This window comes from Choloepus didactylus, chromosome 18, assembly GCF_015220235.1.
Source record: "Choloepus didactylus isolate mChoDid1 chromosome 18, mChoDid1.pri, whole genome shotgun sequence".
In the NCBI taxonomy this organism is placed as follows: Eukaryota; Metazoa; Chordata; class Mammalia; order Pilosa; family Megalonychidae; genus Choloepus; species Choloepus didactylus.
The window spans coordinates 41194213-41219551 of record NC_051324.1 but is presented as its reverse complement, the minus strand read 5'-3'; the positions used below and the strand labels follow the sequence as shown (position 1 = coordinate 41219551).

Sequence of the window (25339 nt, the reverse complement as noted above, 5' to 3'; positions counted from 1 at the left end):
AATTGGGATAGAAAGATACAAAGGTGTGCCCTAAGATGAAGTGGACCTAGGATGACTATATATGCCACCTTCTATATTTCTTCTTTGGATATTACTTCACTTTCTCATAGTTATTAACTTTATAATGGGTTTGCCTCGTTTTCTATTATGTGTCCAGCCTACCTGACATTTTAGTAGTCCCTTTTCATTTTTTATAACAGCTTTATTGAGGTATAATTCATATACAACATTATTTATCCATTCAAACTATACAATTCAGTGGTTTTCAGTATATTTAAAGTTGTGCAGCCATGATCTGTGGTTGCTTCTTATCCCCATCTCCAAGCTCTCTTCCATCACGGTTCCTTTCTTCTGAGGATGTGCCAGGGCCCTTCACAGAGGAAGCTGGGCTATTGTTGTTCCTTTTGCCCTCATTTCTCTTTGGGCTCCACTCTTCCTTCCCCACACATAGTCCAGTCTCAAGCCTTACTGCCAGCTGGCTGCCTCTTCCCATTACCTGTTCTACCTCAGGTAACCAGATCTTCTGCCTCATGATTTGCACACCAGTACGTGAGAACAAGGGAATCTAAAACCTGTACCAAAATGAGGGCAAGAATCACAGGTTAGGGACCATAATTCCTTTAAAGTCAGGGAAAGTACCTATTTCCTCTTGGATTTTCTTTAAATAGCCCTTTGACTCTTGATATCTTTGTGCAGATTTCTCCAAATTCTATATTTAATGTCCCAGTCACCTTACCTCAGACCATTGATGGCACTGCTTATATGTGCTTAAGGCCTCAGAGCTGACTTTAATATTCACTTAAGCTGAACTTAATAACAAGGGGTATTAATTGCAGAAGGAATCATCCAGTGTTTATCAAAGGCAACTAGAAGTTTATCAATAAATGCTTTGAAAATTAATCCCTACATGACATTTCCTTTTTATTACTATGAAGAGATGACATCTTGTCAAAGTCAGTTGTGAATGTTCTTTGTATTATCTATGATTTGGGCTTCTCCACGGACTTATTAGCTTTGATTAGCTCTTTTACAGGTGTAACTATATTGTAATTTCCTATTGGTGGAGGAGTTCTGTTGAGAAGCCTGTAGTTTAAAAAAAAAAAGAAAAAGGGCACTTGATTGCCAGGTTTTATAACTCTGAACCACAGACTAGCTTTTTCTTGAATGAGTCTGTTGTGATAAATCTCAGCAAGATATGACTATTATTTTCAAATGGAAAATGGTTGAACAGGTTTCTGGGAAATCAATTAATTGACAGGCCTTTGTGGCACACTCACTAGAAGGTGAGTGATAGAGGATTTTAGAAGAAGTGTATGTTTTTCTTCCAGGAACTTGTTGCAGTCAGAGTGAGAATATTAGTGGTGTCATCTTAGGGTAGATGATGACTTTGGTGTTGTCCAAGTGGGGTCCTCAGCTCTGGTGGCTCTGAAGCCTGGTTGTTGTCAGTATGTCTGGGATTGTTAGGTTTGGGAATTGAATTAGCCAAACCAGTTTACAAAGTGCTCAGTGATACATTTTTATCTGGTTTGAAATTTACTGTGAGAATCAAACTGCCAAATAGCTCTTTTTCTTCTGGCTTCTCTGGAAAACAAAAACAAAAACACTCATGTCAGCTAATATCATTTTTTCCCAATAGAAAATTCTCCATGAAGCCAATGATTAACATAGTTACCATTAATTGAGGTCCTACTGTGTGTCAGGATCTTTATATACATTATATTTCATTTGATGTTCTTAACAAGCCTATAAAGGGAGGCATTATGCCCATTTTGTAGATGAGGCTGTAGAGGCTTAGTAAAGATAAGTGATTTGCCCAACGAAGAGCAAAAGGAGATTGGTGAAGCCTGGAGTCACCCACCTTAGTCCCCCTTGGTTCTTTGGCTACTTTGCTCTCTGTTCCACCTCAGATTATGGATTCTTGATTGTCTGTTTCCAAAGATAGGTTTTCTGAATGTATTTGCAACAAAGCTCAATTTCGAAATGTATAAAAGCAACACATTTAATTTTTTTGTATGTGCCATAGTGGGTTTTTTAAGTGATCTGGGGGTGTGGAAGGAGATACTGGTGACATAATAGAGGATGTGATATAGAAATAATCAGTCCTAACATGCTGGAATCTAGAGGGAAAACACGAAGAGCATGATTGCTGATCTCTAGATGTTAACATTCTCAGCATTTCATGTTGACTCTTGACTGTGTGCATGTACCCCTGGGAATCTTAACTGTTACCATAAAATCTCAGTGCTCCAAAGATAAAAATTGGTTTGTAGAAAATTTATCAAGAAATTCATTCATTTTACTGTTGGGTAAAGTAAGATTTGGAGTCTAAATATCTTACCTAAACTGTACAACCAGTTGGGTGACATTTCTATAAACACCCATTGAACTAGAAGCATTCTTCCTACCATTATTTCGCCCAACAAAAAATCATCATAATTATCAAGCTAAAAGTCACTTAAGTTTTTCAACTTGTCTTCCTTTAACCAATGTGCATTACATCTTAGTATGTTTTAGATTTTGTTTTATCTTCTTTTGACTTAAAGGTTTTCCTCATGTTTTATGTAACTGCATGTGCTCAGCTTCTGCATTTCCTGATTGCTTTCTTGGACATATCCTTAGAACTATAGTTTTCATTATTGCTCTTCGTTTTTGTTGCCATTAAAGTGACATTCAAAATACAGAGCATGGTGTGAAGTCAATTTTTAGGGCTTCTTCAGAGATGATTATACCTGTCTTAGTTATGTTGTCCTTTCCATGACCTCTCTAACACAAGGTGGTAGCATTGAAGCAAGATTTAATTTTGTTTTTAGATCACTTTTAGAAGTCTTCTTTCTGCAGACTTTCGGCAGCCCATTCCTTCTTAGCCTGATTTCTACTCATGTTGCTTTATTTAAAATGAGTTTTTCAAGGAGACTAATGACCCCACTAATTAACAAATTCATTTGAGGTTTTCTCAGTTCATTTTCTTGACTGTTTAACATCCCATGCTCTTTGACTTGTCCTTGTTTGATTTTACTCACATTATGTTTGCCATATTTTGTGCTTAAGTTTCCATCCAGTTGCTCCTCGATTAGCTTTATTGAGTTTCCTTCCAGCCTGTGTAAATGGGTAAACCCTGTCGTTCCATCCATTTCTCCTTTCTGTTCAGCTTAGGCAACTTGGATGATTCACTTTTGGCCCTCCATTCTCATGAAGCATAGCTATGCATGCATAGCGACTGGCTAAACATCTTAGCTTGAATGCCCCACTATCCTTTTAAACTCAATGTCTACATTTTAGCCCATTGTTTTTACTCCTAGACCACCTCCATCCATCTACTTCTGTATTTCCATCAAATTCACTTACCTTTCAGTCTTCTTCCTTCTCTGAAATACACTCAGTCATTGAAAGTTCTTCCTTTATAATTTTCTTGTGTCTTTCCCTTCTTTGCACTCCACACCATTCTAGTTTAGGCTTTTCTGTATTGTACTTGAGCTAGTTGGTCCCCTTTGGATCTCTCCATGATTCCAGGTTCTTTCCCCCGATTCCCTTTGTAGAGTACTGTGTGACCAACTTTCCAGAGTATTACTTTGCGCACATTAACCTTTCTCTCAAGTTCAGGACAGAGATGTGATGGTAACAAACCAACAAAATTCTTCTTCAGTGGCTCCTCAGTGTTTTCAAGATAATATCCAAACTCTTTACACTGCTACACAAATTTCTTTACAATCTGGATGAGACCAATCCATATTTAATCTAACCCACCTCCCCAGTGTCCCCTCATAAAGGTGCAGCTTCTAGGGATAGAACTGGAGTACTTATTTTCCCCCTTACAGCTCATGCATCTTGTCCCTTTTGCGTTTTTTTTAAATACCATTTATCTGTCTAGCATATAACTCTAGACTCATTTTTACTTATCTTGGCCAACTTTCAAAGCACAGCCTAGGACCAGCCTTCTCCAAAAGTCTTATAAGACAACTATGGCCCTAAATTATTATGCCTGCCTTGAAAAGTCTATAACTGGGGTCACCATGTAATTTATTATCCAAACTGGGACACTTTTGAGAGGGAAAAGGGGCACCACCAATAATAAAGCAAGACAACAGGCATTCCAAGACTGTTCTGGACAAACTGAGATGAATGTCACCCTGTCTACAGCCCTTATGTTGTGCTTGGCTACCCATTTGGCACTTGGCATTTATGACCTTGTATAGCTATTAATGCCTATATAACTGTGTCTTGACTCCCCAACCAATCTGTCCTCTAGGCGGTTACATTATTTCTCAGTCTTTCTCACATCCCCAGAACCTAACACTTTGCTGTATTTTTAGTAGATATTAAATTATGCTTATTAATTAAAATGCTGGTAGAAATCACTATGTAGCATACCTGTATTCGGGAACCAGATTTGCCAGTGAGATATAATGTTTAATTTTTCTCTCTAATTTAGCTTATTGACATGTGCATACAGAATTGTGGTCCAAGTTTCCAATCTTTGATTGTGAAGAAGGAATTTGTTAAAGATGGTCTTGTTAAGCTGCTGAATCCCAGATACACCTTGCCATTAGACATTCAGAATAAAATCCTGAATTTCATTAAGGTAAGTCTGTTAAGTACCTTATGGGACGGAAAACTTCTAAGATTAGGGATTTCATTATATAACTCCTGATTGTTCGGTGATCCCTTTCCTAGGGTTGAGCCGGGGGCCATTTTACTCTTTTATTTTCTGTGTAATAATCTGTTGTCATTGAATGGTGCACTTTTAACGAAGAAATGGTAGTAATTTCCCTACTTTTCTCTCAGTTTCCATTTTATCCATGTCTGGTAGGAAAAAGTGATTTTTATGTTCATTTTGCAAATATAGAAAATACTTCCTGGAGTAGTTAACTGACTAGTTTGAGGCTACTTGACAAAAGAGCTCTTAGTGCTATTTTAGAATCTATTGATTCTGAATCCAGTGTAGTAAAAGCCAATCAATAGTATCTATCTCAGTGTTTCATTAAGATAATAAAGCATGGGATTCCAATGATTAAAAATATTTTATAATATTTTTCTAGTGTTTGAAAATGTACGTTTTTGTCTATGCATTCAAAAGTTGATTTCTCTTTTTAAGTACGGTACATAATTCTCAATCTCCCATTTTCTTTCACCAGCTTAAGAATTGTATTTTGGTTTTGTTCCTGTTTTAATTCTGGATCTTTCCGTCTCTTGAATTCAGACTTGGTCACAGGGCTTCCCAGGGGGTGTGGACGTAAGTGAAGTAAAAGAAGTGTACCTTGACCTGCTTAAGAAAGGCATTCAGTTTCCTCCTTCAGATGCAGAGGGTGAAACAGCAAGAAAAGAGGTTGGAGGCCTTTCATTGACCCGTGTACAGTAAGATAGTATATTACTTGAGTCATTTTTCATTGCAAGGGTCAGATCCACCTCCACTTAGCTTATGCAAAGAGAGGAATTTATTAGAAAGATGTTCAGATATCTCATAAATAACAAGCTGCAAGAAGGTTGGTATTAGCTGGTCTTTTGGAACAACAGAGAAGCAAGCACTCGAATGCCTTGTAACTTGTCTTCTTCTCCTTGATCATCAGCTTCATTCTTCTCTCCCAGTGCGGACCAGCTTTGTCCAGGTGGTGGGCAACATAGCTCCCAAATTGTCATGTTATAGCTTTAGCTTTTCCAGATTCCAGTACTGAAAACCTTGGAGAAAAGACTCATTGAACCAGTTTGGGTCAGTTTCCCCTCTCTGGATAAATTAACTGAGGTTAATGGAAACTTGGTAGGCCCCCATGAGAAACATTTTGATATAGCAGAAGAGAGGATAGTTTTCAAAAGAAAAGGTTAGTGCTGGACAGACAAAATAATAGGTCTCCATCATAGGTAGTTATGTAATGTGTTGTTTATTAATAGCTGTATCCATTAAGAGAGTGTATTCATTCTCAAGTTTGGAAATAATTTTCAAGGTTTTGAACTTGTAATACTTTGAGTTACTGATTACAATTCAGCTCTTATCTTTCTGTAATTTCCGTAGTGTGAAAACAGTAGTTCTTCTGAAAATTGATGAGTTCTGTCTTGATGGAATAAACAATTTAGGTGTAAACCAGAAATTTGACCTTCCTGGTAGCTCTGCCTGAGTGTTAACTCTTACCGGTTCAGGCTGCTTCTGGCCATTAGCTCCGTGCCCCCTCCTTTTATCTACCTATGGGGCTCCTCACCACCCCCCTTTTCAACCATGGCATGATACAGTAGTGGCCTAGGACTTCACTGTTCAAGTGTGATTTGGGGTACGATATGGGATTTTCTTAAAAATTTAGGTATATTCCACCTTAGACAAATGAATAAGAATCTTCATTTTAGCAAGATTTCCAGATGATTTCTCTACATATTCATGTTGAAATGAAAAGGCATTGTCCTTGATCCCTGTGCTTTGGGGTCTCCATTCACCATTGGAAATGAATCCTTGACTCAGGGAGACATTCATTGGTAGAGAAGATGCTTTGACAACTGTGGCTATAAAGACTTGACACAAATTGTTTTACCACTTGTTTTTAACAAGAGAGGGTAACAATGATCTCACATGCACTTTATCATTATAGACCCCTGGTAAAAGTCAACAGCATTTTCTTAAATTGTAATTCAGTTAATAATCAAAAGAACAGCTATCTTTTATTGAATGTTGAACATACCATTTTCTTTAGCATTCTTCTCAAAATGCTGGCCAGATTATACACTTGATAATTTGCTGTGGACTAACACCCTCTACCCAGGGTTTTGATTGAGAGAGAGTGTTTGAGTCACCTGAAGGACAAACTGGGCTTGGGGTGGCTGTGTTAATTCAAATAATAATATTTTCATATTTCGTATTGATAGACTGCTCATGTATCTAATCCGCCAACATCTGTTCCTACTGCACCGGCTCTTTCTTCTATAATTGCTCCCAAGAACTCAACCATTACGTTGGTCCCAGAACAGGTAACAACAACAACAGTATTAATTGATGTCTTTTTCTACACACTGAGCACTTTATGTATGGTTCATTTATTCCTCTTAATAACATTAAGAAGTGTAAATAACAGTGGATGTACTATTATGCCCCTTTTACAGAAGAGGAGGCAAAGGCTTAGTGATATTATGTGACTTGTCATGGTTCACTTCTCAGGAGAATTAATCCCATGGATTCTGTGTGATTTCAAAGCCCAAGCACTTAACAGCTGTGCTTGGCTTGTGGCTTTTGTAGAGCCTTGGCTGTGGCCTGCCTGCATCTTGTATCAATCAGCCAATTTCTCTTGCTCCTGTCAGGACCGTCTGTATACCATCTCAGAGAGCTCAGAAGGTAGTAGTCTTATTACTAGAGTTAATTGTATTAACTGAATTACGTTTTATTTCTCTGACTATGGCTTTTTATCAAGGGCCCAGACAAACAATTATAATATATAAAGTTCATTTCTGTCCTTCTAAGAGGGTTATATCATTGAAGACTATTATTATTCTTGAGCATTCCTAATATAAGAATCCATGTGATTAATTTCTCAGAGTTTAATCCAGAAAAAAAATTTCTTTCTTGATTCTTCCTTCTTTAATACCATGCGAACTATAAAACACTCATTTCCCTCCTCTTTTCTCATTGGTTTTCAGGAAGCCCAGACTATACTTGCTTTTGGCTTTTAGAATCTGTCTCATCCAGGTTCCCAGTAGAGTTACCTCTTCCCTTCTGAAGATTGGTTGTGATCTGACTTTTTTGCCTTCATTGTTAACTTTCCTCCTAGAACAAATTTTATGTTTATTACAAGAGATCTCATGTCCTTTAGAAGATAGCAGGTTATATATTTGTAAATAATTATATGTTTATTTATATAAAGTTAAATATAAGTTTAAAAATGTTAACTTTTGCTCTGGCAAATATCCCCCAGGTGAGGGAAAAAAGGTTGCCTTTCTTTATGCGTCACACTGGTGATTGTGTTGTTCTTTACAGATTGGAAAATTGCACAGTGAATTGGATATGGTGAAAATGAATGTGAGAATGATGTCCACCATATTAATGGAGAATACTCCTGATTCTCAAAACCATGAAGACATAGAACTTCTGCAGGTGTGGTATGGTTTTCGGGAACATTCAATTCAAGTGTCTCTTAAAGTTCTTCTCTAAACTCAGAGCCTTGGAGATGGAAGACATCTTGACATTGTCTAGTCCTGCTTCCTACCTTCTAACCTCAATTGACTTTTAAAATTAAAAAAGAGACCCAAGGATTACTTTATCAGAAATGCAGTATCAACTGAGGCATGGGCCTTTATCCTTTTGCAACAAGTAATTTAACATCGTTTATAGCCTTGGTTATAGACAATCTCTTATTAGTCTAATTGTTTTATGTGTGTAAAAGTTGTCTTTACATTCATCCATTCAGCAAACATACTGTGTGACTACAGTGTGCTGAGGGATGTAGAAACAAGAAGGAGGCTGTCTTCTTCCTCAAGGAGCTTATGCCTAGTGACAAGATTGTTTTGTAAATAAGCATAGTAAAGTATTATAGATAATATAATACAAATTTGTTTAATATATGGAGGGACAATGAGTATGGGCAAGGAGAAAGGTGAGGATTCAAGAAAGATTTGGATGGAGGCAGTTCTCAGGCTGTGAACGAGAAAGTGGGCAAGGCAGGTGGACGTGCAGGAACACGTGACGGAAACCGTGAGCTGTTCATCATGACTGGAGCCCTGGCCCTCCCAGACCTTTCCTGTGCCTTACATGCATATAGTTTATTTTCCGCCATCTACCGGTTTGTTCTTCTATCTATCAATTTTAACTTTTAACACACATTTAACACTTATTAATTTTAGAAGCATTCAGAAAAAAAATCCATTTTCCACAACTTTTAAAACTCTTTCTATACCAGTTAAGAAGATTATCATCTTTTTACTTTTCTCAGATTCCCACTCCTCACCTCTCATGTTGAAGTCATCTTTCCTTTAAGTTCTTATATTGTTAGTAAATAATATTGTTGTTGATTATTACTTATTTGGGGAACAATAAATTGTAAAACTTTCCTTGCTAAGCACTGCTGCTGCTTGCATAACACTGCTTTCTCTTTGAATTGCTTTTTCCCTGCTGAACTACATCTGTATACTTGCGGTAAACTTTGAGAGTTTGCATGTCTGAAAATGTCTCTTTTTTACCCCTAACTTAAATGCTAGTAGTTTGACTAGATATGGAGTTCAAAGATTCTACTCCATTGTTCTCTTGTACCCAGTGATGCCGATGAGAAGCATGATACTATTCAGATTCTTTGTTTTATATATTTTTTTTCTGGTTGCATTTTCCTTTTACCTTCATATTTCTGAAACTTCACTCTTTTGTCTAGGGATATGTATGTGCATATGTGGGTATGTTTCTCTTAACTTATCCTGTTTAGTATTAGACAGGCCACCTCAGCTTGTCAGCTTACATGTTTCTTTAATTCTGGGAAATTCTCAGTTCTTATTTCAAATGTTGCCTTTCTACCATTCTGATTTTTTACGGAAATTTTTTTAGGTGCTAAAACTTCCAGTTGCTTTACTCTTATCTCTTAACACTGGGCCTTAGTTTCTATATTTGCCAAGATGATATTTGGACCAAAAGTGATATTAACACATCCTATTTATATAGGAAATTAGAAACGAAAATTAATCATTAAATACAGTTCACATATAGTAATTATTTAAAATGTCCACACTTGGGAACTTTTACAGATAAAAATATTTTTAGTAGCTCCTGATGCTAATGTGTGTTCAACTAAATTTAAAAATTAAATGTCAAGAGGACTGTGGAAAAATGGTGGAATAGGAAGCTCCAGGAATCATTGGAACAGCTATTGAACTGGCAAAAAGTATCCAAATCAACTATTTTTAAACAATGGATTCTAGTGGAACGCTCTGCAGCATCCAAGGAAGAGCTGGAGGAAGAGGCTGGTGAGTTGTGGTAAATGCCAGTGAATGTCACCCTCCCTGCAGTACTTCCGCCCCCCCTCCCCCACCCAGCCTCATGTCAAGCAGCAGTGGGGACTGCAGAAAGGGCTTCTGGTGCAGCTTGCTGGTGCCAGGGTGGGCTGTAAGGAACTAGTCCTCCAAACTCCAGGAGTATGTGGTCTGATTCTTGATCATTGCTTTTGATCAGCTGCTTCAGATCACTGGAGGCCTGCTCTGAGGATGACCATTGTTCCAAACCCCCTCAGGCAAAAGCAGCAAAGAAATCTAAAAGAAAGTACCATTCCTGAAAAGTAGGGAAAACAGTTTAAGGACTGCAGTAAGTTGGTGAGTGCTGAATCAAGAAAGCACGTCTTCAAAAGCCATAGGAGAAGTTCCTGACACCCTTGCTGGCCCCTGCCCTGTCCCTTCCCTGTGTGGTGTTGAGCCAGACTGTGCTCCCATTGTGGGTTCCTGGCCCTGTTCCAGAGGGAGCAGAGTGGCCCCTGTGCACATACTGGGTACGTGTATGCTTGTGCCAGTCTATTGGGTAGAAGTCTGAGGGACTGAGCCAGGATATTTGTCTCCTGACTCACCCTCCCAGAGTTTCTCCTGAGGGCAGAGAAGCATCTTCAATAGCTGAGGCAATGTGAGAAACAATTAAGTCGAAGCAGCCTGGCACAAAGGACAACCTGCGTTAGGTCACAGAATAGAGCGCCCAAGAAGGGCAGAAAATCTATTTCAAAGGGATTAAAAGGGACATTCGAATGCCTGTAAATTGTAAACAGGGAATCCTAAGACCACTGGCAGGCACAGGCACAGGAAAGGAAGTAGCCTCCATGGAGGTACAGATAAGAGAGGGAGGACCCTGCACTTGGCATTTGCCTTGGGCTAATCTTGATAGGAGGGCTAAACTCTGAAGGAAAAGACCAGCCAAAACAGGGCCAGTTTGCAAGGACTGTGTAAAGTGCTTTTGGATTTAGATTGTTTTGGTTAGCTCCTGACACTCAAGAAAATCTGTCATGTTACTAGCTGGATACAAACTTAAGGAACAGTGTTCAAAGGCTAAATCCCAGAGCTAACCCTTTAAAATATTAAAATGTACAATGTGCAACAAAAGATTACAAAGCAAGTGAAGAAACTGGAAATGATGGCCCTCCAAAGGAACAAGATGAAAATCCAGAAACCATAAGCAAAGAAGGCCAAACTTTGGACATACCAGACAAACACTTAAAAAATAATCCTCGGTATGCTCAAGGAAATAAAGGAGAACACAGAAAACGAACTAAAAGATTTGAGGAAAACAATGAATAAACAATATGGGAATGTCTGAGATTCTCAGTAGGAACCAAACAAAAATACTAGAGTTGTACTTGTTACAAATTATATCTTTGTACATTGTATGTCCAAAACCATAGATTTATCATTACTTTTTATGTCTTTGCATTTTAGAACCTATAAGAAGTGGAATTACAAAAAAATACAGTACAATAGTAGTGTCATTTATAATTACCCATATGGTTAGAGTTGAGGAACACACTAACTGAAGTGAAAAATTCCTTAGAGGGTTTCAGTATCAGATGGGAGCTGGCAGAATAAAGGATCGGTATTATCAAAGGCAACACGATTGAAATGGTTCAGGCTGAGGAATAGGAAGAAAAAAGAATTTTTAAAAATGAGCAGAGCCTAAGAGATCTGTGGGACACCATTAAGCGTACCAATAACTGTGTTACGGGAGTCCCAGACAGAGAGAAAGGGACAGAAGGAACAGTCAAAGAAATAATGGTAGAAAACTCCCCAAATTTAACAGAAGGCATGACTTGAATGTACATTCAAGAAGCTCAATGAACTCCAAACAGGATAAACTCAGAACCATGCACAGACACATAGTAATCAAGCTGTCTAATACCAAGGGCAAGGAGAGAGTTCTAAAAGCTTCCAGAGAAAAACAAGCTATGTACAAGGGAATCCCAAAAGCTTAAGTGCTGATTTCTCATCATAAACCATGGAGACAAGAAAAGGCAGTGATAGGAAATATTTTAAGTGCCAGAAGAAAACATGACAGTCCAGGATTGTATATCTGGCATGACTTTTTTTCAAAAATGAGGGAGAGATTAAGACATTTCCAGATAAACAAGAGCTGAGGGAGCTCAGAGCCACTAGATCTGCCCTATAAGCAATGCTAAAGGGAATTCTTCGGACTGAAAGAAAAGGACACTAGACAGTAGATCAGAGTGGCATGAGGAAATAAAGACCTCTGGTAAAGATAACCATATGGGTAATTATAAATGCCGCTACTATTGTACTGCATTTTTTTGTAATTCCACTTTTTATAGGTTCTAAAATGCAAAGACATAAAAAGTAATGATAAATTTATGGTTTTGGACATAAACAATGTATAGAGAGATAATTTGTAACAAGTACAACAAAAAGGGGGGCAGATGGGTATAAGAACACTGTATGTGTGTGCTATTGAAGTTAAGTTGGTATCAAACCAAATATAATCGTTATAGATTTAGGATGTTCTGGTTTGCTAATGCTGCCCTCATGCAAAATACCAGAAATGGATTGACTATTATAAAGGGGGTTTATTTGACTACAGATTTACAGTTCTGTAGCCATAAAAGTGTCCAAATTAAGGCATCAACAAAGGATACCTTCACTGAAGAAGGGCCGATGGTGTTTAGAACACCTCTCTCAGCTGGGAAGGCACATGACTGTCATCTTTTGGTCCTTCGTTCCTGGTTGTGTTTCAGCTCCTCATCTCTCAGCTCTTGTGCATCCATGCTTCTCTCTCCCATGGTGTTTCTCTAGGTGTATGGGGGTCCTCTCTCAGATTCTCCAGGGTAAACTCTGGGCTTCATCTCTTAGCATCTCCAAGCATCCTTCTGTCTGCATCTCCAAGCATGAGCAAGCATCTGGGTCTGTGTCAACTGTTAGCTTCTGTCTTAAATACTCCAGTGAACTAATCAAGACCCACTCTGAATGGACAGGGGTCCACAACTCCATGGAAATAATTTAATCAGAGGTTCCACCCTAATGAACAGACTAATCAGTGTGCTCCCACAAGATTACATAAAAGAATATGGCTTTTCTGGGGGACATAATATACCCAAACTGGCACAGATATTAAATTTTAATTGCATAGTAACTACAAAGAAAATCTATTAAAAATACATTCAAAAAGAAAGGAGAAGGGGTTCAAAATGATACAGTACAAAAAATCAAATAAATATTGAAGTAGGCTTTAACGGAAGAATTGAGGGTCAATTACCAAGACAAAATAGCAAAATTACAGAAGTCCTTGCATTATCAATAGTTTCTTTAAATGTGCATGAATTAAACTCCCCAGTCAAAAGGCAGGAATGGCAGAATGGGTAAAAAAGGATGACTTGGATATATGCTGTTTATAAGAGACTCTCCTTAAATTCAAAGACAAAGTAGATTGAAAGTAAAGGATGGGAAATAATATATTATGCAAATAGTAACCAGAAGAGAGCTGGGGTTGCTAGAGAAATATTAGATAAAATAGACTTAACTCAAAAACTATTGTGAAGGACAAAGAAGGCCATTATATACTGACAAAGGGAACAATTCAAAAAGGAGACATAACAAATATAAATATATATGCACCTAACAGCAGAACCCAACATATATGAGGCAAATATTGACAGATCTGAAGGGAAGAATAGACAGTTCTATATTAATACTAGGAGACTGCAATATACCACTTTCAATAATGGATAGAACATCTAGACTGTAGATCAATAAGGAAATACAAACTTGAACAATACTCTAAACCAACTAGACCTAATAGACTACATAGAACATTTCACCCAATAGCAGCAGAATATAGATTTTTCTCTTGTGCACATAGATCATTCTCCCAAAAGACCGTATGTTAGATCAGAAAACAAGTCTCAATGAATTTGAGAATGTCTCAATAAATTAAAAAATTTTGAAATCATACGATGTGTCTTCTCTGACCACAGTGGATTGAAGCTAGAAATCAATAACCAGAGGGAGAAATGGAACACTCTCAAATATGTGGAAATTAAAAAATGTACTCTTAAACAAATGGTCAAAGAACAGATCTCAATGGAAGTTAGGAAATATCTTGAGGTAAATGAAAAACATACCCGAATTTATGGTATGCAGCAAAAGGAGTGCTGAGAAGGAAGTTTATAGCTCTAAATGCTTACATTAAAAAAGAAGAAAGATCTCAAATCAGAAGCCTAACCTCATAACTGGAGGACCTAGCGAAAGAACTAAAGCAAACTAACCCAAAGTGAGCAGAAGGAAGGAAATAACAGACTAGAGCAGAGATAAATGAAATACAGAATTAAAAAAAAAAATCAGCAAAACTAAAAGTTGGTTCTTTGAAAAAACAATAAAATTGACCAACCTTTAGCTTCACTGGTGAAGAGAAAGAGAGGACATAACTAAGACCAGAAATGAAAGGCAGGGCATTACTACTGAATCTACAGAAATATATGGGTTTATATAGGACACTATGAACAACTGTATGCCAACAAAGTAGAGAACCTAGGTGAAATGGGCAAATTCCTAAAAACTTACAAACTGTACACTGACTTGAGATCACAACAGATTAACTAGCAAAGAAATTGAATCAATAATCAAAAACCCCTCAACAAAGAAAAGCCCAAGACCAGATGGCTTTGTAGGTGAATTTTACCAAAACATACCAAGAAGAATTAACACCAACCCTGCTCAAATTATTCTAAAAAATTGAAGAGAAAACACTCCCTAACTCATTCTATGAGGTCATCATCCTCATGCTAAAGCCAAATAAAAGTACAAGAAAAGAAAATTACAGACCAAATTCCCTTATGAATATAGATGCAAAAATCCTCAACAAAATATTAGCAAACCCAAATATGGCAGCACAATACAAAAATTTTATGGTCAAGTAGGATTTATCCTAGGTATGTAAGGATGGTTCAACGTAAGAAAATCAATTAATGTAATAGACTACATTAAGAGTCTGAAGGAAAAGAAACCACATGATGATTTCAATTGATGCAGAAAAGGTGTCTGACAGCACACAGCACCTTTTTGGTAACAACACTTAGCAAACCAGTAATAGAAGAAAGCAGTCTCAACATGATGAACGGCATATATGAAAAACCCACTGCTAAACATCACATTCAATGGTGAAAGGCTGAAAGCTTCCCTCTAAGATCAGGAACAAGACAAGGATGCCTGCCTTCACCACTGTTACTCAATATTGCACTGGAACTTCTAACCAGAGGACTTAGGCAAGAGAAAGAAATAAAAGGCCATCCAAGGACATAGCCTCAGAAGTGGATTTAACAGCATATAAACCAAAATATTTCACATCTGCTGCAATGGGAAAGTCTATGGTGGATATCACTTGGGATGAGACTGATCATGAAAGAATTAGAACACTCAACAGGAAGTTTAAAAAGGAAATGCTTTTGGACATGGATTTTCAAGCCTACTTAGCTTCCTCCAGTGAAGACAAAGAGGAGATAGAAGAGGAGCTACAAGGTGATGATGGAGTCAAATGAAGAAGATAATGGGAAGACAAAGAAAAGTCAGAAAGATGATGAAGAACAAATTGCTAAATATAGGCAGCTTTTGCAAGGTGTTCAAGAAAAATGAAAGGCAAAGAAAACAACATGGAAATGGAAATTAAGTGGGTTCCAGGTCTTAAAGAGAGTGCAGAAGAGATGGTCAAAAACAAATTGTAAGGAAAGGATAAACTGACTTCTTGGGAACAATTTTTAGAGAAGAAGAAAGAGAAAAAAAAGACTGAAAAAGAAACAAAAGGCTGTTGCTGAAGAGACCAGTGAAGATGACTTTCCCTCTGATGTCGATTTGAATGACTCATACTTTGCTGAAGAAATTTAAAAAAAAACAGGTATAAAGAAAAAAATCAATGAACTCTAAAAAATAGGGCACATCTCCAGAGGAAGAAACTGAAATAGAAAGACAAAAGGCTGAAATGGCTTTGCTTATGATGGATGGGGAGGATAGCAAGAAACACTGCAATTACAAGAAGATTGTGAAACATCAGAATCTGAGCCAAAAGAAGAAAAAACAGCTCATGGAAAAGAAGGAATTATTAGAGGATGACTTTGAGGTAAATATTAAAGGTGCACAGTTTCAAGCAATGTATACTCCCCACTTGTTCAATTTGGATCCCTCAGATCCCAATTTCAAAAAAAAAACAAAAGCTATGGAAAAAAATCCTTGAGGAGAAAGCAAAGAGAACAAAAGGAACAAGAACTTAGTTAGGCAATAAAGAAAAAAGAGAGTGAGATTCAAAAAGAATCACAAAAGAAGTCCATTGATTCTGCCTTGTCAATGTTAATCAAATCTGTAAAAAACAAAATAGAGAAGTTCGAAGCAAGAAAAAAAAAGTCAAATAACTGAATGTTATTTCTTTTTTGTTCTTCTAAAATATACAGAAATAATGAAGGAATATTTATTGGGAACAAAACTACCTTTCAAGAATATGAATAAAATCTTATGACCATTGTAAAATTTTTACCCATAAATAATTGTGGAACCTAATTGTGGATGATTGATTGAAAGATTTGTACTATAGATTCCCATAGATGAATTGTAATTAATTTGAGTTACCCAAATTAAAGAATTTATAATTTTTTTTTTTATTTTATGAAACTCAGTTCATACTAATAGACAATTGTCTTTTTCAAGACTGTTTACAATTCTCTGTAAAAAATAGAACCATGTCCAGTTAATTCTGTGTAAGGGTTAGGGGCAATTTGAAAATATGTATTTGTAATACATTAATATCTCTGGGAGCAGGAGGCAAATTTAGATATCTATTAAAATAATTTATTTTTCTAACCATAAAGGATTAAAGCTGAGAACTTTCCTTTGTAGTTTGGTCAGTCATGTTTATTATAGTATATGAAATTAATTTACAAGTAAAAGTGCAAAATATTTTATTATTTATTATAGCACTGATGTATTTCATTTCATATACCTCAAATAAATTGCTGCAGGAAAAAAAAAAAACCATCCAAATTGGAAAGGAAGGAGTGAACTTTCCCGATTTGCAGATCGCATGATGCTATATTCAGAAAATTCTGAAAAAAATGTACAACAAATTTACTAGACCTAATGAATGAATTCAGCAAATTGTAGGGTACAAGATCAAATAGAAATCAATAGAGTTTCTATACATTGGTAATGACCAATCTGAAGAAGAAATCTAGAAAAGAAACTTCTGTTTACATTAGCAACTAAAAAGAATCAGATACCTAGGAATAATTCTAACAATGCATGTAAAGGACTGGTACATAGAAAACTACAAAACATTTGCTAAAATTATTCAAAGGAAACCCTAAATAAATTGAGTAACATTCCGTGTTCATGAATTGCAAGACTAAACTTCATTAAGATGCCAGTTCAACCCAATGCAATTTACACATTCCATTCAACACAGTCCCAGTCAAAATTCTGACAGTCTTCTTTGCAGAAACAGAAAAGCCAATCATCAAATTTATATGGAAGTTATCCTGACTAGTTGAAGCCATTTTGAAAAAGAATGAAGTCGGAGAACTCATACTTCCCGATCTTAAAATTTATTACAAAGCCAACGTAATCAAAATAGCATGATACTGGCACGAACAGATTTATAGGCAAATGGAATTGAATTGAGTGTTCAGAAATCAACCCTCACTTTATGGCCAATTGATTTTTGACAGGGCTGCCAAGTCTACTCAGTGGGGAAAGAATAGTCTCTTCAGTAAATGGTGCTGAGAAAACTGGATGTCCATATACAAAAGAATGAAGGTAGACTTCTACCCTACACAGTATATAGAAAAAAACAATTCGAAATGGATCAAAAACCTAAATATGAGAACCAAAACATAAAACATAGGGAAAACAGGGAAGCATCTTCAGGGCCTTGTGTTAGGCTATGGTTTCTGAGACTCCACCCAAAGCATGAGCCACAAATGAAAAAATAGATAAGTGGGATCTCATCAGCATTTAAAACTTTTGTGCATCAAAAGAGCTTTATTATGAAAGTAAAAAGACAACTTATAGATTGTGACAAAATATTTGGGAACTATATATCTGATAAGGGTTTGATATCCAGAATATGTAAAGAAATCCTACAACTCAACAATAAAAAGACAAACACTTCTGTTAAAAAATAGGCAAAGGCCTCGAATAGCCATATCTCTAAAGATACTCAATTGACCAAAAAGCACATGAAAAAATACTCAACATCATTAATCTTTAGGGAAATGCAAATCAAAACCACAATAAAATACATTTCATACTCACTAGGATGGCCACTATTAAAAGGAAGAAAAGTTTTAGAGAGGATGTGAAGAAATAGGAACACTCATTGTTGGAGGAAATGTAACATGGTGTCTACACTGTGGAAGACAGTTCGGCATTTACTCAGAAAGTTAAGTGTTAGAATTACCATATAATCTTGCAATCTCACTCCTCGGTATATACCGGAGAGACTTGAAAGGAGGGACTTACACAGATAAATGTACACTGATGTTCATGGCAGTATTATTCGTGATTGCCAAAATATGGAAGCAGCTCAAGTGTCCATCAATTGATGAATAGATAAAATGTGGTATATACATACAATGGAATATTTTTCTGCCATAAAAAGGAATGATATTCTGATATACAAGTGACAACATGGAACCTTGAAGACATCATGTGGAGTGAAAAAAGCCAGACCTAAAAAAGAAAATATTGTGTGATCCTACTGATATGACATAGAGTTAGCAAATTCATAGAGTCAGAAACTAGAATATAGGTTACCAGAATACATGGTGGGGGAGGAATGAGGAGTCAATGTTTCCTCATTAATTGGACATTTTCTGTTTGGTGTGATGGCAAAGTTTTGGTAATGGATGGTGATGATGGTAGGACAGCAGTGTGAACGTAATTAACAGCACTGAAATATAGATTTGAATGCAGTTAAAGGGAAATTTTAGGTTGTATATATGTAACTACAATATTTATAAAAAAATAGCACTGTACAACACAAACAGTGAACCGTTAGGTGAACCATGGACTATAATTAACAGTACAATTATAATATTCTTTCATCAACTGTTACAAAATATACCATGCTAATGTATGGTGTTGATAATGGGGAAGGGGGTGGTATATGAGAACTATTTTCTGCATGATTTTTCTATAAATGCAACTTCTCTAGTAAAGTATAAAGGTATGTGGTAGATGGCATTTTTCAAAAGTGGGTCTTTTGTACCTGTAAAATGAAATGATTTATGACGTTTCTCAGTTTTTCATCATTCTGTGGCAAACAATCCTCCAGTAAAAATGTACAGAGACATTCCATTTAAATAATATGAATCCAGGTTTATATTTTATTCCATCCGAGAGTACACTGAAATGCCTTATTTTCTCTGTCTTTTGGTGTAGATGCTCGGTTGAATTTTGCAAGGATAATGCTAATTTGTAAGTTGCTGTTTTAATGCCAGAGCTCAGATCTGTGTGTTGCCGTGAATAATAAAGAGACTTAGGTTATAAATCAACATCAGGATAATACTCATGACCAGTTTAACTTGAATGGGTTCTGGCATTAGATCAGCTTGTTTACAGAGACTATTTAAATGTATAACTTACTTTCCTTTCTGTTTCTGTTATTAACACACTGATATCTGGTGTGGAGATTACTGTTCTTAATTTATTTTGACAAGTATTTAGATTTTTTACTCTAAATAACCTCATTCTGGTTGATCTAAAATAATGTGATGCAATCTTCTACAGGATTGGGGACAAGGAGCATATCTGGTTCAAAGATCTAAAACTGAAACCAGTGAAGATAGATAGATTAGGGAGAAACAAGGTAATTCCTTAGTCTATATTTTTCAAAGGATTTTCCTACACTCTCTGAACTATTCAAATCAAATGAGTTAGAGCCCTGAGATAATGCTGACCTTCTTCCTGACTGCCCTCATATGACTGTAAAGGTTTTGGGAGGCTCAGCATGATTAGGGGAGCATCAGTGAAGAGGCCAGCAAGATGGGAGACACTGAAACCTGTGATTGTTAACCTTTTATGGCCCTGATTTAGTTGTAGATCTCGAGATGGGGGTTATCCTCAATTATCTGGGTAGACCCAGTGTAATCGCGAGAAGTCCTTATTAAGAGGAAGGCAGAGGGATCAGAGTTAATACAAGATGTGGTGTTGGAGGCAAAGGGTTGCAGTGATAAGAGGAATTGGCCATGAGCCAAGGAATGCATGCAGCCTCCAGGCTGAAAAAGGCAAGAAAACAGATTCTTTCCCTATAGCCTCCAGAAGGAATGCAGCCTAGCCAACATTCAATTTTAGACTTCTGACCTCCAGAACTGTACAACAGTAAATTTGTGTTTCAAGCCACTAAATTTGTAGTAATCTATTATAATAGCAATAATACACTAATGCAGATTTTGGTTTCCTGAAGTGTGGTGCTGCTGTAACAAATTCCTGAAAATATAGAAGTGACTTTGGAGTTGGGCAGTGGGTAGAGACTAAGAGAATTTTGAGAAGCATGAAAGAGCCTAGATCACATTATAAAGGCTGTTGGTAGGAATATGGAATTTGGAGGTATTGCTGGTGAGGGCTTAGAAGGAAGTGAGGAGTATAGTAAAGAAAACCTATCATCTTAGAGAATACCTGAATTATCATATGCAGACTGTTGATGGAAATACAGACTTTAAAGGCATTGTTGGTAAGAGGTCAGAAGGAAATGAGGAACATGTTATTGGAAACTGGAGAGAAAGGAATCTTTTTTATATAATGGCAGAAAGCCTAGTGAAACTGTGTCCTATAGTTATATGGAAAACAGAATTTGTAAGCAGAACTTGGTATTTAACTGAAGAGATTTGATTTCCAAGCCAAGTGTTGAAGGTGCGGCCTGGTTTATTCTTGCTGCTAATGGTAAAATGTGAGAGGAAAAAGAGTGATTTAGAGAAGAACTGTCAAACCAAAAAGAACCAGGACTTGATGATGTGGGAACTTAGCCTATCCAGATTGCAAAAGATGCTAAACTTAGGAGATTCACAGCCGGGAAAGCATGCTCTGGAGAGAAAGCCAAACTGGACAACCTTTTGCCAGTGTCTTAGATGGATCAAAGGGTCAGGGGATCCAGTCACACGTCTCTTGAAGAGATTTAGACATGTGGCTTATGTATTCCCTTGGTCATATCAGCAGAATCCCAAAATTGAGATGGTGTCCAGAAAAGATCTGTGGAGAAGCCTCTTGTCTAATGGAGTGAATATCAAAGACATACATGGAAGACCTTTACAGTTCTTAAGGATATTATATCAGCAGAAATACTTTGCTGAAAGGGACAGAGAGAGGATGAAATTAAAGAAGGCTCTTGGACTCTCAAAATTCTGTAGGTAGGGAAACAGCTGATTAAACTACTTAGCTACAGACACTGTTCCCCTTCATAAATGAGGAAGAATAACTCAGAGGGCAGAGCCAGAGGATGGAGCCTCACATTACAGAGGATTATCCCTAGTCTTGAAATCTCACAGAATTTGCTCTGCTGAGTACTGAAATTGTTTTGGAAGGGTAACTCCTTTTATCCTTCAGTTTTCTCCCTCTATGAATGGAAATGTTTATAACTGGCATCCAATGCCGGCCCTACCATTGTCTTTTGGGAGCAGATCATTTGTTTTCTAGTTTCTGAGATCCACAGTTAGAGAGCAGTTTTGTCCCAAGATGGATCATATCCAGAGTGTCACTCATACCTGGCTTAAATAATGAGACTTAGGACTTTTGAGATAGTAATATTTAAATGTGATTTTGGACTTTGAGTTGATGCTGTCATAGATTGAGCCTTTAGGTGATGTTGGGATGACATGAGTGTCTTTTGCATGTGGGATAGACTAAATCTTTGAGGACCAGAGGGCAAACCATGGGCAGACTTGTCAAAGATGTCCACATCCTCATTTCTGGAACTTGTAACTGTGTTACCTTATATGGCAAAAGAGACTTTGCAGATGTGATTAAGGTAAGGAACTTGAGATGAGATTATTCTGGGTTATCTGGAGGGCCCAATATAATCATAAGGATCTTTATAAGAAGGAGGAAGTGGCATTAGAAGATGTAAGGACAGAAGTAGAGGTCAGAGAGGAGAGATGTCATACTGCTGGTTTTGAAGATGGAGGATGAGCCCATGAGACAAGGAATGTAGGTGGTCTGTGGAAGCTGAAAAAGACAAGGGTTTTCACTTGAACCCTCCAGAAGGAATGCCACTCTGCCAACACCTTGATTTTTGACTTCTGACCTTTAGAATTGTAAGCTAACAAATTTGTGTTATTTTAAGCCACTAAGTTTGTGGTTATTTGTTACAGCAGCAATAGGAAACTAATACAGTGGTCTATTTTGTTTATTGATTTGTATTTTTCTTATAATCAGTTTATGTTCATTGTTACTTTAGCCACATGAATTTTCTGTGACAGGTGTATTTCTGCAAAGACAATTTTTGCTTCTTTGACCAGGCACCAGGGTCTACCCAACCCAAGACTATTTTAAATTCAGCTACTGGTTTGAGGTTTCAGACTACCTGAGTAGGAAGAATTTGATTCCTAAACTCATATTTTGGTTCTCAGAAAAGATTATTTATTTTCCCTCTTTCCACTGAAAGCTGGGGCTGAGATACCCTTTTTCAACTTGTCATTGCCCTTTGTGGAACTGACTTTTTTTTTTTTTTTTTTTTTTTTAATTTACTGACTTACATAGGGAATAGCCTTTTAGGAGATCCAGATACATTTGGGGATCTTTGATCCATCTTCCCATCTTACTCAGACCCAGGGCTTTTTTTCTAGCTCTGCTTGAAACTGTGTTATTAGAGATTGATAGATGGATGCCTTTTGAGCCCCTGTGCCTTTTATCCCCCCTCTTCTATCTTTGGATATTTTGTTTTTCAGCCTTTGAAGATTTCTCATTCTTTCTTGAAAGTTTAGGCATGCCTGTTAATATATTTTTATATTACATTGGCATTTTTGTGTTTTGTTGTCAAGAGGGATTTTCAGGATATTGAGTATAATGTGGTGCTGGAAACTGAAGACTATTTAGCTTTTTAAAAGGTAAATCAAGTCATGTCTCTTGCTTGAAACTCTCCAGTGGCTTCCCATTACACTTGGAATAAAACCCAGCTGCCTTATTCTGGCCACACAGCCTTTCCAGAGCTCCTGCCTACCTCTCACCCTGCAGCACATGCTGCTTTCCTCCTCAGACCATGCACACTGGCCCCTTCCTGTTCCTTGAACATTGAATTCATTCTTGCCAGGATTCCCTTGACTGACTCTTATGCTGTCCCATGTCTTCAAATGGCAGCTTTCTCTTGCCATTCAGATCTCAATGTGTTAATTCCTCAGAAGTGTCCCTGGCTCCCAGGTCTAAATTCAGCCACCTTCTTATCACATTAACATTTCATTCTCTACCTAGCCCTTACACTGTCTCATGCTTTCCTTGCATATTTGTTCAGCTGTCTTTACTTCCTGCCACAAAGTTTGTCTTGTTCACTGCCAAGTTCTTGGCTCCACGGGCAGTGCCAAGTACAGTGTAATCACTCAGTAAAAATATGTTTAATGAATTGATGGATATTTCCCCTAGCTTTTATGTGGTTTAAAATTAAAATCCTATCCTTGATATGGAATAGCGACTTTACCTCCACCTGTTTTTTTCAATTAGATGTCTGGCTGATCCAATAGAAATTGATCCTTTCCTCACTGATTTCAAATTCCCCTTTATATGACATACTATATTCTAATGCAGGGATGTCTTTCTGGAAGCTGTTCCCTTTCCTTCTTCTGTTTGTCTCTGTACCAGTATCATACTATTTTCATACCTGTAGGGTGTATCAGTCAAATTTGAGGAGAGTCTATCCAAGGGACTGTTTATTTAGCAAGATTTGACAGGGTCTAGGGAGACTGCAAGGGCTAGTTCACTACACTGGGGCCAGTAACTGGACTGTTAAGAGAGGAGGGAACTTTTGTCAGAATACAAAGGAAAGGATCATGTGGAAAGGGAAGCCTGGAGAGCAGCAGTGCCTTTGGTGAAAGGAGCGGAAGGAATAAACATCCAGACCTCACTCTCCTACCTCCATCCGATTTCCTGCCAGCACATTCTGCTGGCTGAGCACGCAGGAGAATCTTCTCTTAAAAACTTCTTGGTCCTTTTTGCACGTAGACTTAACCAATTATCACAGTCTTATGCTATTTGTTTGTGCCCCAGTTGAACATTAAAACAAATCCTCTGTATTTGGAACCTCTTCTGTTTTGTCTGTGCTTGCCTACTAGAAGCTAGAAGCTGTTCTTTTTATTTGTTACTGATTCCCTGTTTCCTTCCATTTGAAATCTCATGTATTTACTTGGAATCTTCTATCTGTTTCACCATTCTAATTGTGAACAATCATGTCTTGTAGCCCTGCTAATTAATGGGACTCCTACTTTTCACTAAACTCTGAGGCAGTGAAACTATTTTGTGTAGTTAGAAACCTCTCCCCATCTCCCTGGAGCTCACGGACTTTAAACTTCATTAGGGATGGAGAGTCTGTTTCATTTTGTTTCTCAGATATGATCGATTTTGAGTGGAGTACAAGGATTCTGAGGCTGCGTCCGGCCTAATGACTGTGGCATGAGTTACGGATGTTTGTTCTGGCCACTGGAATGAAGAACTGCAGGACATGTCCTGCATTTGTTATCTTGGCATTATGCACTCAGCATTGGACCACTCCACCCATACCTTGAGTAGCCACCCTTCTCTAGTACCTCTCATTTTAGTCTTTCTTATTTTATTTTTTTGCCTAACCCCAGCAGGACAATGAAAGAAGAGAATCTTTAGCCTACTTTAGAATAAAGTGACCTCTCATTTTGAAAGTACAATTTTAAAAGCCTTAATCTAACTTACTAAAGAAAATTAAAATCATGTGAATCTAAATTTGTGGTCCTGTGAGGATAGTGTTTGTAACCAGTTGAGACAAAAACCTAAGAAAGTTAAAAAATATGTATATACTGCTTTACCATTTAGAAACTTGTAAGGTATTAAAAGTGAAGGGGCTTTCATTGCTATCTAGTCCATCTCTCTTTCTTTACAGATGAGGCTGCATCTTTAAAGAGGGGAGTAACAAACTTTTTGTGACAAGAATGGATTAATTTTAAGAGCGTGTTTTTCTGGGGAACTTAGCTCCAGGCCACCACAATGCTTAGCCTATTGTCTTTTCACCTGGAAATTACTTAGTTGTCTAGTTGATTGGAAGCAACTTGAAGTTAGTAACTAAATCTTATACCTTTAAACCCAACATAGTACTTCATATAACTATGCATATTTAGAGTATATGCTTTGTACACCAAATGAGATCATTGAATGTTTGTGGCAAGTGATAGAGCTGGAGCTAGAATCTTATTCTCTCGAGCCT

The 25339-nt window shown here is 37.2% G+C and overlaps 2 protein-coding genes across 5 annotated transcripts in view; one reads left to right on the top strand and one right to left on the bottom strand.

Moving 5' to 3' along the window:
• The window catches only part of TOM1L1 (target of myb1 like 1 membrane trafficking protein), a 115058-nt gene that overhangs the window by 7520 nt on the left and 82199 nt on the right, over positions 1–25339 (top strand). For all 4 annotated transcript variants that reach the window (XR_005212811.1, XM_037810124.1, XM_037810126.1 and 1 more), the window contains exons 4-7: positions 4430–4579; positions 5198–5323; positions 6844–6945; positions 7946–8062. Coding sequence is in view for 3 of the 4 variants with exons in the window: in XM_037810124.1 (XP_037666052.1) it covers positions 4430–4579; positions 5198–5323; positions 6844–6945; positions 7946–8062 (495 nt within the window). In the remaining variant the exon portion in view is untranslated. The remainder of the gene's footprint in view (positions 1–4429; positions 4580–5197; positions 5324–6843; positions 6946–7945; positions 8063–25339) is intronic.
• Positions 314–25339, bottom strand: part of LOC119514389 (cytochrome c oxidase assembly protein COX11, mitochondrial) — a 72690-nt gene continuing 47664 nt past the window's right edge. Inside the window, exon 5 of the mRNA XM_037810128.1 lies at positions 314–572. Within this exon, the coding sequence (XP_037666056.1) occupies positions 507–572 (66 nt within the window). The 3' untranslated portion in view covers positions 314–506. The remainder of the gene's footprint in view (positions 573–25339) is intronic.